The 14,157-nt window shown below is 36.9% G+C and overlaps 1 protein-coding gene across 1 annotated transcript; it reads left to right on the top strand.

Annotated features, from left to right (window-relative positions):
- Nucleotides 1–58: 58 nt before the first annotated feature.
- LOC105422669 (Na(+)/H(+) exchange regulatory cofactor NHE-RF3) lies at nucleotides 59–13,894 on the top strand. The gene is made up of 2 exons (XM_011632149.3): nucleotides 59–826; nucleotides 12,883–13,894. Exons 1-2 carry the CDS (start codon nucleotides 404–406, stop codon nucleotides 13,201–13,203), a joined length of 744 nt encoding a protein of 247 aa, XP_011630451.2. The 5' UTR covers nucleotides 59–403; the 3' UTR covers nucleotides 13,204–13,894.
- Nucleotides 13,895–14,157: the final 263 nt, after the last annotated feature.

The raw sequence follows: 14,157 nt of genomic DNA, 5'->3' as shown, positions 1-14,157 counted from the left end.
TTCGGCATTCCTCGTGATCACTCGGCAGTTCGTCGGCGGCCCGAGGCCGAGAGGCCCGTTCGCGACGCTTCGGCTGCCTTCGGCGTGCCTCGTCGTTCCTTATGCTCGCGCCTGCCGTGACTCGGTCGCATACGTATTTCGACAGCCGTGTGAGCGTGTGTGCGCGCGCGCGTCTGCTGTTGCTGCTCTCCTCGGCCCGTCTCGACTCGTCTCGTCTCATCTCGTCACGTCACGTCACGTCACGTCACGTCACGGTCCGCGCGTGACTCTCGCGTTTCGCGCGTTCCTCGGTGCGGTGCAGTGGTGCTGTCTGGTGGTGGTGCAGCGGCGCGGATTCGCGTGCATCTTTATAATCCTCCTTGTCGCGATCGAGAGTGAGACCGACGCGACGTGACGCGACGCGATGTCCTCCTTCAAGGACGATAAGGTGCCGTGCGCCCGACTCTGCCACATCGTCAAGTGGGACGATTTCAACGGCTACGGGTTCAATTTGCACGCGCAGAAGGGCAAGAACGGCCAGTTCATCGGCAAGGTGGACGAGGGTTCGCCTAGCCAGGCGGCCGGTTTGCGCCAGGGCGACCGGATAATCGAGGTTAACGAGATCGACATCGCGAACGAGACCCACAACCAGGTGGTCGAGCGCATCAAGGCGTTCGCCAACGAGACCAAGTTACTCGTGGTGGACCAGGAGGCCGACGATTATTTCAGGGAGAATAACATCGTTATCAAGGGCACCATGCCGAATATCAAGGTGATCAAGACGCCCGAGAGGAATCCCAACAACGTGGAGGATCGCTCCGATGGCAGCAACTGCTCCGCAGACGAGGTAAGAGAAGACTACTTCCGGTTTTCCTTTTACTTTATGTCTATTAGATGTAGATCCAGTAGATTAATTTCAATCTTGGTTTAATTTTTTTTCCAAGAATTAGAGGAAATTAAGAATTATATCGAGATAAATTAAAATTAAAATCTATCTTAATTGAATAAAAATGTGTGTGTATGAAAATAAAAATTAGAAAAAGATAAAGAACAAATTAAGCTGAATTTACTTTGGTAGAAAGGAACATAAAAATTAGAAAAAAATAAGAAATAAATTAAACCGAGATTAAAATTGATTTAAATTGAGGTAGAGAGGGACATAAAAAAAATAGAAAAAAAAACAGAGTAAATTGAAATTTAAGTTAATTGATGGAAATAAAAATTAAATAAGTGAAAATTAGAAAAAGGAAGAGTAAATTAAAGCGAGAATAAAGCTAATCTACTTTTGTAAAAATGGATATCCTTGACTAAGCTAAATATTCGATATCAGAATTTTCAAACGATATTTAAACGCGTAGATATTCAGATAAAGGCACACTCTTACAGAAATGTACATAGTTGCGGAGATAAACTAATCGTTTATTAGGTCACAATATGTGCGGTGAGCTATAACCCAAAATTCGAGATTGCTTTTAATTCGCGTAAGAATATTAATTGCTTAATTTGCATTTGCACAATCTTGCGAATCGAGAGATAAAAAAATATATAACGAAATCGATGCCTTTCAACAAGCCGTTTGAAAACCTTCCTGTTGCATAATGTTATTCTTCTAACGGAAAATTACAACTATCCGCCTCTCTTAGAGAATACAACTTTTAACTAAAATAAATTATAAAAAGATATACTGACGATGAAACGTGTTTGCAAACGCATCTCGATCATTCTTAACAATTTAAGCGCTATGTCACGTAACTGACTTTGATTTATTAGTTTAAATTTGCTAAGCAAGTTATTGTGTATACGCGTAAACGATAAATTATTTTTGCCTTGATGATATAGATGGAAGGGATTTAGCATTTCTCGAATAGTTCAATACGTTTTAATCTAATCTTATCTTAGGATTCATTAATTTTTACTTGGTAAATGGATTCGCAAATATATACAATGTTAAATAATAAATGATTCTCTTCAGAGATGCAATGAAAAAGATTTGGTACTTGCAGAATACCAACATTTTTTTTTCTAGAGAGAGATAATTATTGCTCCCAAGGTTATTTGGAATAAATGCGTATGTCGATATTCATCAAATTACGAAATTCGAGTCGTAAAAAGAATGAATGGCATTGAATGACTCGTTTTGCAAATCGCAGGCGGTTCTTTTGACTAAACATAAATGCGAGCATTGATATTCAAATTCGCGAAATAAAGATATACGAAAATAAGTGCGAATCTCATTGCGAACGAGGGAATCAACCAGTGGACAGCACTTTTGTGGACGTCACTTTTGTTTTTACAATTCAATCCACCAAGATTTACAATAGCGAGTAAAAAACCTCTTCCTACTTTTCCTCTCACTTTCATATATATATATATATATATATATATATATATATATATATATATAATAACAATTGAAAACGAAACGAAAATTCTCCAGACGGAGAGACGGCAATTCGTTGCCTGTGTTTTCTCGGTTCTTATCGCCGTGGGTGAAAACATGTGAAATGTATTCAGGCGAATTAGAGAGAAAGAAAGGAAGGAAGGAGAAAAGTGGTTAGCGCGTGTTTAAGGCGAACGCCTCGGCGTTAATCGGCGTTTTCTTCGGCCGCGAAAGTCTCCCGGGAGACGACGCGCCCGTATCGAAGGAATCCGTGGCATTCGCGTGGAATTTATCCGAGTCGCGCCATGGGTCTACCTGTTGGATTCGTCGTCGCCATCGCTGTTGCGTCGCGCCGCCGCCGCCGCCGCCGCCGCCGCCGCCGCCGCATGTTTACGTCCGTTCGTCCACGCTAGAAAGTATCCTGACACGCATGCGACGCGTGCATCGCTATCGATAATCTTAGCAGCTGTTTAATAGTACGAGGCACTTTATATTGGGTGCACGAAAACGAAATATTGCTTCAAGATTTCACGATTTAGCTCCCCGCGGTTGTCAAAAAAGGCTACTTTGTTTGTATACATTTTCTTGTATTTCATATCTTGACATGTGTGATTTGATATATATTTTAAGTGTTTTTATTTCGGAGATGCGTGGAAAAAAGAACGGTTGTGTTGAAGTGTCCTAAAAACTTGACCAGATACAGAAAAACGCTTAAATATGATGATAATACTGCAAAAAATTTGTATACTTTAATAGTTGATTTTGATTTGAATGGTTTACGTATTTGGTGGCCTAATGAATTTATTTTTACATCTGATTAAATTTTTAGCAAAATTATTCTTTTCGTATACATCGAATTAATAATTATTTGTTGAACGCCGCATTCGTCATATTATTTTTTATGCCGTGTGCAACATTCAGGTTTTATAGCGGTACAGACTTTTTATAAAATACAAGCAGGTGCGCGCTATTGAATACACATGCGTCATCGTGTCATAATTAGTTATTTCTCCGCGGAACAGTCTTGCCGTCGTTGTGCTCTTTTAGCTATTTCGATGATCGATGTGTTGCAGTAAAAGTAGTCGGAATAGAAATTCTATGTATAATATAGTACAAAAGAGATGTGCTCTTGCTTTCCCTCGTTGGCTATTTTATGATATTTTGCGAAAATCAATATATAACACGACTTATACATAATGTTAATTGTTGCAAATTTTATTAACATTTTTTTTAACATTTATTTTTGACAGATAATTTATTCGTAAAGTTGTCTCGTTAAGTTCCACGCGTGTCACGTGAACGGTATAATCGTACAAAGTTTGTGTTCTTACTTCATATGACATTACTTTCTTTAATACTTTACGATGGCGCACGCGCGCGACGAACCTTACAATCCTTAAATATTATATTTACTTCGCGCGATTGATTTCAATTTATGTGAGCGCATTAATATCCATTTTTGCGTTGATATTTATGGAAGGCTGATCGCGCGGAGATCAGGTTCATAAATATTTTTACGATCGTAATCGGTTCTGCCGCGATTTGCGCCGCGGTAATCATGACAGTTACGACGATAAGAAACGTCGTACCGGGTCGTGCTTTTGCGTAGAATTATCGAGCGAAGTTGATGACGCGAGGCAGGAAATAATTTGAGATCGGTCAAAAAAATTTTTTTTCCCAGGGGAAACGGTTGCGCAAGCGTAATGACATCTGACTTATTTTCCCATCGATGCATTCTCTCTCGGCGATGACGCGTCTCTTTGCGCGCATCAGCTGACTAATAAAATGAGAAATCGCGATTTTTATTTCCTTCGCCAATGTGGTGTGCGATTATCTCGGCGCTGATTTCTCACCGCGCGTCGCGTCACGTCTCTTTCATTATTATCAGTTATGTGAAAAGATGCGGCCTCGATCGAGAGATAAAGTTATGTTAATTCAAATGACTCACTTTACAAAAGTTAGATGTTGCGAAAAATCTTTAGAATATAATCCATATATCTCTAACATGTTTTTTGGAAATATTCGTAAGATAATTATTCATATTAGTTATGTGATTGTAGTTATGATTTGGTATCAATTATCGATTAGAGATAAATAAATATGTCAAAGTAAAAATTCATGCTATAATTCTTAATTTATATACGGCGGCTGGATGTCAAAGTCGTTATTTGTATTAAAAGTATGTGCATCTTCGTTTAAGATTGAGTATAAATTTATGACATTGCAAGATATGATTATGACACTATTTTCTCATAAATCATCATTTATAAACCATATTTTTATTTCATTGTTGTAGAAATAATTAATCTTTAATACTGCGATTTTTTTTTGTTATACCATAATTTGTCTATGTAATCTTTTTATCTTGCACAATTTGATTTTCATTTTTCTATTCATTCTTTGAAAATGCGCATTTATTTTTAATAAGAATTTATATTATTAAAATCCAATAACATTGTTCGTAATTGTCTTTGTCTCGTGACTCGTGTTAATTCCACTAAAGCTGATTTAATTGGGGACAAAGAGGTTAATTGATATAAATTGCTACTTGGTAAATAATCTGTCGGTATTCGCGTCAGGTCATTTTCGCCGTCGTCTATCTGTGTTGTGTCGTCAGCAATAAAATTTTATTACATTTACCCTATGCTTACATAAATAAACGTTACACAGAAAGAACAATTTTTCTAGCAAATCCAAAAATTTGATTAAATACAAACCTCAAAATAATTTTGTTGAGCCATCAAGATTATTATGTAGAATGCTTAAGCATCATAATAATATATTGCAACAATTTTTCTATCTTTTTGACCAACCAATTCGAATACATAATAATTTTAAAGATCCAATAAAATTATTTTCAGATCTGTATTTGACTAAATTTTTAGTTTTGCCAGTAAAAGTGTTCTTTCCGTATATTCAAACCGAGCTGATGATGCCATCACACCTTTGGTAACATCTGTATTTGCTCGGATCGCGCGTAAGATAGAAATGCGAAGAAGACTCGTCATGTATAAAACGTGCAATGTACGTAGTGTCTGAAACGGCGTTTGCCGTTTTCTCTAGGTGATTTTCTTCATCGATCATTTTTCCTCATTTCGTAATAGAAGAGCGTTACATCGCGTTGCACTCGATAAGTATCTTAGAATGAGGACATAATCAATTGTATTTCAACTTGAAGGTAGAAGGACGAATTGCGCTGAAGGACGAACGTGTCGTATTTGTGGCATACCCTTTCTTTTATTTCTAGGCCACACTGAATCACACATGTTCTCGTTATAACCTGCTGGTAACATTGGCTATCGGTTCGCGTTATCTGTTGCGAGTTGCGCGAGTGAATTATCAACGTTTGAACTTCTCAGTAGTTAATAAGCGCATTAACGGAAAGGAAATTACATTATATATCGATCATACGTTGTATGAAATATCAAGTGGTACAATCGACAGTCGCAAATCTAGTGATTGGTTTTCACGCGTTCGCGATTCGTCGCATCGTCGTTTTAATTAGCAGGTGATACGTCATGTACGTGTGCGTTCTCGCGTGTCGTAAGCGTGTATTTATTACGTGAAAAGAATGCGAATAACCCCTATCACGTTCTCTAGAATATGAGATGGGTTCAATTGACGGAACGTTGCCATCCATCGTCATTCCAATGTGGCAAGAAGCGTTTCATCGGCATTTTTTTCTCCCCATTAATTGTCAACTATATTATAATCATTGTCATATTGGTATTAGACTATGAATAAATTAATAATAAATTAACCCGTTAAAGAAGTTAAGTTTTACTCCTTTAATTTATTAGAGATCGTGTCTTCTGTATTTATATGTATTTACTGACAATTCCTAATTGTTATTTACGGCAATCGTTATATGTCATTTTATAATGATTTTCGTTATCGTTACGTTTTAAAGTAATACGCAATTATACCTCGGCACGTGCTTAAATGATCATCATGAGCCGGCATCATGCCACTTCGCGAAGAGTATATTCACGAGTGTAACTGTGCCACGGGGATGAATGAAATGTGATTGAATCATGCTGAATAAGCGGAAGCTTTGCTGATTTGCACGTGCCAACGGACGGACTCTCGATCTGTACATGACAATAAAAATTATCGTTTGATATTTCCTGCTTCCGATCGCGCGTAATGACTGACTTTTAGCGAACACTAGAGACTCTTTATTGTTTTTGGATAAATCATTGTTTTGATTGAAGAATATTCGAGAGAATAGTCGAGAGTAGAGAGTCACTTTTTTAAAAATTAATTCAATTAAAAAACTGAAATATTTAATGTTGTTTTATTTTGTTGAAATATTTAATTTTCTTTTAGATTTATTTTTTAATATTTTTATAAAAGCTTCTAATAAAATTTAATAAATGCTAATTGCTGCGAAGTTTTTATCATCGAGAAATATAAAAATTTTGAAATACGATTAAATATTAAAATTCATAAAATAAAGTACGTAACATACAATGATTAAAACGTCGTTCACACGGAGGAGCAAATATTTTACAAATATTTTCCATACACTCACGCATCTAATGCATTCCGAATGATTGCAATGCGGATTAGATCATCATGTGATGCTTGAAGTTTTAAAAAGCGTAGGAATCAGCATTTCGCAAATCGCTATATTAAATCCGTGACGTCTGAATCGACAATTCCGGCCTGCAGATGGAAACGAAAGTGACGACGTGTACGTTATTAATATATCGCTTGTATACGCGTTGTTGTCTAGACAGTGATTCATTTATATAAAGGCAATCGCTCGTGAGTCGCAGTTTATTCGCTTCGTTTAACCCTTGAACATCACTCGGGGATTTCGTCTCGTTTATGGGAATTGGCAACATCACAGTGCGCAGGGGATACAAAGGAAAGAGCGTTGTAAGATTGGCTGATTTTTAAGTACACGTCATCGGATTTCAGAGTTTAATGCCTTGAATTTAAAAGTGTCTACATGGAAAGAATATTTTTGCAAATAAAAGTTTGGCTCGATACAGATCTGAAAATAATTTTATTGAGCTTTCAAAATTATTATATAGATGTTTAAATTGATCGCTAAAAGATCAAAAATTTTTGCAATATCATCACTTACATAATAATTTTGATGGTTCGATAAAATTATTTTCAGATCTGGCAAAATTTTTAGATTTGCCAGCAACATTGTTCTGCCAAGAATAATCACTTTGTAAAAGTAGAATATATTTTCGTGAGATATATTCGAAGTGCTATTTTTCCTGCAAGTTAAATCGCAAACAGATGAGCATTGCAGCAGAAGAATATTCAGGAAATGATATTCAGGAAATGATGAAATCAAATTAATAATCGGAATACATTATGTGTTTAGAAAATACTTGCAAAATACTACTTAACATTTATTTAATGCGAAACATTAATGTATCTTTCTTAAAGTCTAATTATTTTATCATTTAAAGTAACGCTGTCGTCTCGAGTGATGCAAGTATGAAATAAATGATTTATAGCGAAACACCTTTCCCTTTTAATTAAAGCGACATAATTATGAAACGACTTGTGACGATTCCCCCCGTATTTACGTGAGAACACGAGGACATGCGAGATGCGTAAAGTTCGTTTTATAGAAACTTCCTCTGTCTTCTTTCTCTGTGTCGCCGGAGACGACGTCTCTCCCGGTATCTCCCCTATCTCTCGTTCTCGTTGATATCGTTATCGTAGCCTTCACAATTGTTGCAATCTTATCCCAACAATGCTTACACGATGCTTTCCCTCGCAACGCCCCATTCGATTCCAGCTAATGAAAATCTCGGTCGATTTGAATGCGAAAAACTCGCTCGTTTGACGATCGAACGGTGCTTAATCTTATCCGGCACCGCCGTAAATCTAACATATCGTTTTATAATTCTTGTATATCAATTATGAGTTTTGCAGGGTCGATTTAGATAGAGTCGTTTAATTTTAGCGATATTAAATTGATAGTTAAAAAAATTCTGCCTTTAGTATTGGAGCAAATTTGTAAATTACGTTATCTGATAGACGAATTTTCCATTTGTTCCTTGAAGATATGGACAACGCAGATATTCTCGATCTCGGGAAGGTAATTTCAACAACTCTCAGTTTTATGCGAAAATCCCCGTCTTGATACGCAATGCAATAATAGCAGCAAAGTTGCGTTCAAGGAGGAAAAGAATCGCTCGAATGGAACGAATTCATGGTAGTTATATACGTGTCTTATCGTACCACGTGGTGGGGAGTGAGTCATTCCAGCTACCGTGGGGAGCTCGCATCAAAAAGCCGGTGATGGTTCGCTTTTTTTTTTTTTTGCAGAATATTAATATCCTGCGGTGCAAATAGTCAATATCTTTTTCGCGTTTATTGCTCCATCGGGAAATACAAGAATTATTTATCGTTCGAGGAAAATATTTTCAAGATGACAAGTGTCATAAATTAGAGATAAAAAGATAACAAATAAAAAGAATTTTAGATTTTGCGGCTTTTTAATCTGCAAGCTCTCTCTCTCTCTCTCTCTCTCTCTCTCTCTCTCTCTCTTTCTTATTCTCTCTGTTTCGGTTCTTGCCATATTTTTGTACGGTTTTTTTCTTCAATAAACTTGCAAATTTCAACAACGCTATTTTTCGCGTTTCAGGAGTTACACGCTCGGGAATATCTTTGTTGTTTGCTTAGGTAGTTATCGATACAGGTGCACCTGCACCAGCGTGTGTAACAATAGCGACTCTCGGATGCGAGCTATTACGCCATAATCGCAGGAAATAATGTTTTTGGAGGACGCGCCAACGGTTTCGTGACGTTGATTAATTTTTGTTAATTTCCGCGAGCTTTGTAAGCCGAAGATTTTTTTCAACAGTTATCAAATAAATGCGCGCACATTTCAAAAAAAAAAAAAAGCTCTTCTACTTTCCCAACGAATTTCCATTTTCGTTGATTTTTACGATGTTACGTAAATTCTGCATTCATGTTCGATTCGTTCAGATATGATCGCATGCGTCACGATCATATTACGTATAGATTTAATTTGTAGAAAAAAAATAACGCTTCTTAATAATAAAGAGACTATTGTGTTTAATATATAGCAATTTGACTATAAATATCAATAATTTAAGAAAAAAATTCATACGCAGGATTATTTAAAATTTAAAAAAAATTTATACTTACGTTATTTAAAAGATTACATGATGTGTAATCTTTTTATGAGAAAAAAAATCTCTCTTATTGATATATTATAATTCTTGTAAAGATATAATGCAAGGTAATTATCCTCTATTTAGGTGAAGATATGAATATGTAAACAACGGATGACAGAAAACTTCATTCTTTCATGAAATTAACACCATACCAGTTATGATAATGGAATGTGTGGGAGGCAAACGATTAAGAGATTCTCCCTGTATTGTAGGTAGTTATAATTTATGTGAAATTCTCTCAGAAAAATCTAAATTTTATGATATACATAACACAATTAAACAAAAATTATATATTATTAAATAAAAAATTATATACTTTTCTTAATAATTGGAATTATTTTAACATCATCATCAACAATCAGAATCATTTATCTTATTTATGGAAATTACAAGTTTATATTTTTATCTATAAAATAACATTTCTCTCTAAATGTCGTCTATTACGTGTTTTATATGTCATCTTGTTAAAAGGACTCTTGCCAATGATGCGCGGATCGATTACATAATAGAGGCTTCGAGGAACTTTATATACAACTGCAAATTGTGATATTGCAAATTGTGCTCCCGATACACAATTAATAGCCATCCTGCCATTTTCCCATACCGAAATGGGACATTTCCTGTTTTTTTTTTTGCGTAATACGACCAGCACAAATGCAGAATAATGTGCTATATTCCAATTTCCAATGTAAATCTATCGCTTTTGTGATGTATATAAGCATTTCTTTGTTCAACTTTAACGAGCAGTTGAGATATATCTGTAATGTTCATTTTGTCGACAATCATCCCTTTTGGATTCTTACAAGTTACCATTTATCCCTTTAACATACAAATCGAAAATAAAATTTTGTATAACGCAATGGCGACAGCGAGGGAGACATATCGAATTCCGTTACTCGATCTTATTCGATTTCCGTGTCTCGTTCTAGAACGATTTTAGAGGAAAGCGTGCCAAAAATCTGCGCACGTCTCACCTGAATACGTATGCAGATAACGGGGGATTCCTCTCTCGAGAAGGAATCGAGTTGACGAGCATTTTGCACCACGTTTTCTCGCGCGTGTAGATATAATTAAATACTCGTCTGCGGCGATAAAAGCATGGTTTTTTTCGCGATATGTGTGCGCGATACTAGTTTTTCCCCCTCCCCCCCCCCCCTCGATTTTTATTCTTGCGTCAGCGTGTACGTGCGAAAAATTATACGTTGCTTTGCTTCAAAGAGCACAGGTGAATTCATATAGTCGATAGCAAAAACTCGCCGATTATTCTTCTACTTAGCGGTAGTCGCAAAAATAATTACTATTTTTTTTTGTACTAAAAATAGAACAGCGTACGATTACGACGGTGCTCTATGTTTGACTCAAAGATTTTGAAGTATGATCCCGGTAAAATCCCGTGGATTTTTAAAATATGGACTTTGACAGAAAATTATGTTGAGTGTTTCGGTTGAGTTCACAAAAGAAAAAAAAAAATGTCACTCATGCGAAGCGCTCGTTCATGGTCGCCGCTGTCTCATGGCACAGATTTCTGCAGTTTTATAGGACCGTTGCGTCAATAGCAGCGAGGAATAAAAACGTCGTGTGCAATGCGCGCGAAAGTCTCGTGAGCGAAGATACCGAAGATATTGCGATAATGTCACATAAAGTCTCTATGCAGAAACCGTGTGCAAAAGTAACTACGAATCGACCTTGTTATTTATCTTGACTCTGATTTCTTAAATGTAGGATGTTTTCTATATAATTTAAAAAAATGTTGACGTTCTCGAAATCTCGTAAAATAATAAGCACTAAAAATAATTGCCGCCTATCATGATATTTGTCTCTTTGAAACGAAGAAATTTTCCCTTTGATATTTTTTTGTATTATTAAAAAAGCAAATATTTTAGATGATTAAGTTACTGGAAACATTCTATATATATCGTGGAACAAAAAATCATGTTAGGCGCTTCAATATTTAATATCTAATATCATTTTTGTATAGATCCGGATAAAACGAAACCTGAAAAGTTACAATTAAATTTTGCTACAATTAAATTGTTGATATTGAAATTGAGAGAAGTTCTAAAATTAAATGATGTGACATTTCAGTATTTTACACTAACGTTTTAGTAATATTCTTACACAAATAAATTTTGTTATCTGTCTTCGTTTTGTGTCTAGTTGTTACACCAATTAGTTTAATTATACACTCGCTTTTAATTATCGGGACGGGCAGTTTATTACGAGGAAAGCAAAGGGGTACGTCACGGGATAGTTTCGTATCGCGAAATAAAATAATCACACAGCTGTGCGACGATAATTCGGAGTACTGAAAGCCAATCGTACGTGAAATTCCAGTATGTAGGACTGTAGCGGCCGCGGCGATAGCCGACTAACATTATTTCGAAGGGATTTAAACGGTTCGCGCGGCACGGGGAAAACCGGTTCTCTCTCTCCATCGTCGTGCATGACGCCGAGTAATGGAATTCCTTTAAGTACCGTTCAGAGTTGCATCAGGATCCAAGGTCATTATGAGTATCCCTCCGCGGGCAGCGATCTTTATCCCGAACTGGCGTACTCGCCGGGTGCGATGCTGGCTGAGAAGTGGCGCGATACGATCGCGAAATATCACGGGCGGAAACTCGCTATCTCGTTAAAGCCGGTACGGTAGGCGTTTGTGAATCCGACCGTATTATGCGGCGTGCAGTTTTTTGCTGCGCGCCGCAGAAGGTTGCGCACCAATACGAGCGAAACGTCAAAAAACCGCAGTGTCATTCGGCTTAAAAGAAATATCTCGTCTCGTTCCGTTTCTGCCTGCCTCGCAACGCGGACGTGGCGCGAGCGATCTTTATCTGGATATCATTCCAGTAAGTTACAATCGCGACTCGCCAATTGAAAAAAGTTAGCGCTAATAACAAAGTTGCACAAATTGAAACATGCACGTAATGAAATTCGATTTCTATCTATCTTAATTCTGATTATAATCGCATATTACTTTCATGTCTACTTATACTTGTTATGATGTCTAAATACTACTTGGCGGATAAATATATAATAGAGATATTGCTTCTTTATTTTATATACATTTAAAATTATTTATTATACAGAATTTTCTATTTTTCACGCATTATTATTTAATGAACTGACTGTTCGGATTTAAAATTGATTTTTTTCTACATTTTTTTCTTTACTTTTATTAATTTTATGTGTATTTTTAAATTATATTTTTATACATTCATATTTATTTATAAATTGTATTTACAAATTTATGAATTAATAATTGTTAATTTAAGTATTTAATTAATAATTGTTTAATTTTAGTTTTCCCTTTAACAATCTCGTATCTCTTTTTTTTTCCTTTTGTTTCAGAGCACGCAAAAGTCCATCAACTCCAACGACACGGCGCATAGCGACAGCACCGTCATGGCGCAGACGACGACCGGCAGCAAAGAATCGTCCAACATGCGGGAAAACGGCAACGGCGGCGTGAATCACGTGCACGGCACGGGTAACGGTAGCCTGGGGGTCGGGGATGGTGCGAACAACAGCGAGCCTCCCCGATCTCAGGGCCTGAATCTGACGATGAGCGCGAAGGAACTTAGGGAGATGCTGGCGCAGCGCAAAAAGTACGACCCGAAGAAGGAGACGATCGGCTTCAAGGACAAATTCGACATCGTGCAGAAACTGTAGACACATCCATATGCCTCCTCCTCCTCCCGTGTCAATAATCCTTCACTCCTTCTTATTCCTTCCTTTTTCGTTGTCATCGTTATTGTCGTTATGCGCCCGACAAGGACGGCGACGATATTCCTCCTCTAAAAGATGTAATGCGTCTTGTTGTAACCGATCAAATTGTTATCGTTATAATAAATATACGATTGTTTAGATTATTCGTGGGCGCTAAGCGTTGATGTCGATATCGTAACATTCGTACACTTGTTTGCAGCGACCGGAGGTTGCTGCGAATAGCGCTAGGATAACGAAAGGAGCTAATGCTGCTTGTATAAGTACACTGTTAATTTTTAGTTTACACGAAAGTGAATTTGCATGTGCAATCCTTGTCGCTTCCGCGCCGGAAGTTACAGCAGATTTCGAGTCACCGGTTTATCAACATTTAACGTAAAACTATGAAATACTATGAAATACGAAGAGAGTCGTTTTTAGCGAGAATCATAAAATGCGTTTTCCACTTTTATTTCAGGTCATTAGTTTTTTTTTTGTACAATTTGTTATCATAGATACATGATAGCCCGAGAATAACGTTTTTTTCTTTCCCGCAGTAACAATTTAAGTCTTAAAGATGTTCCTGTTGTAATTAATTACAACGTATTTCAATGTGTGATTAGTGTGGATAATTAAATCTCATTATTTCTCGACTCGATCATCTATGGTGTCGTCATATTCATTTCTAAGCATCGTCTCTCATCCGTTAAATTCGGGAGATCCATTCGGCACTTCTTCCCACGACTTTCTCCGCCGAGAATTGATCGCCGTCTCCTGATGTAGTAATCGCCTCGAACGTTACGTCGACCATGCGAATTCTTCGCCGATTGAAGACGACTTCTAATTTTCAATCGCAAGTAAGAAATAATCTCTCAAGTTATTCTCGCGACGTATATTAACAAATTGAAAATTTATCTCGAG

This window comes from Pogonomyrmex barbatus, unplaced genomic scaffold (assembly GCF_055798465.1).
Source record: "Pogonomyrmex barbatus isolate J1 unplaced genomic scaffold, ASM5579846v1 scaffold1, whole genome shotgun sequence".
NCBI lineage: Eukaryota > Metazoa > Arthropoda > Insecta > Hymenoptera > Formicidae > Pogonomyrmex > Pogonomyrmex barbatus.
The sequence above is the reverse complement of the archived record's forward strand: the minus strand, read 5'-3'. Positions and strand labels throughout refer to the sequence as shown.

Excerpts from the sequence above, each read along its gene's own strand:
- LOC105422669 (XM_011632149.3), top strand. The coding sequence starts at position 404 with ATGTCCTCCTTCAAGGACGATAAGGTGCCGTGCGCCCGACTCTGCCAC. Across the intron at positions 827-12,882 it reads GCAACTGCTCCGCAGACGAG|AGCACGCAAAAGTCCATCAA; the intron begins GTAAGAGAAGAC and ends CTTTTGTTTCAG.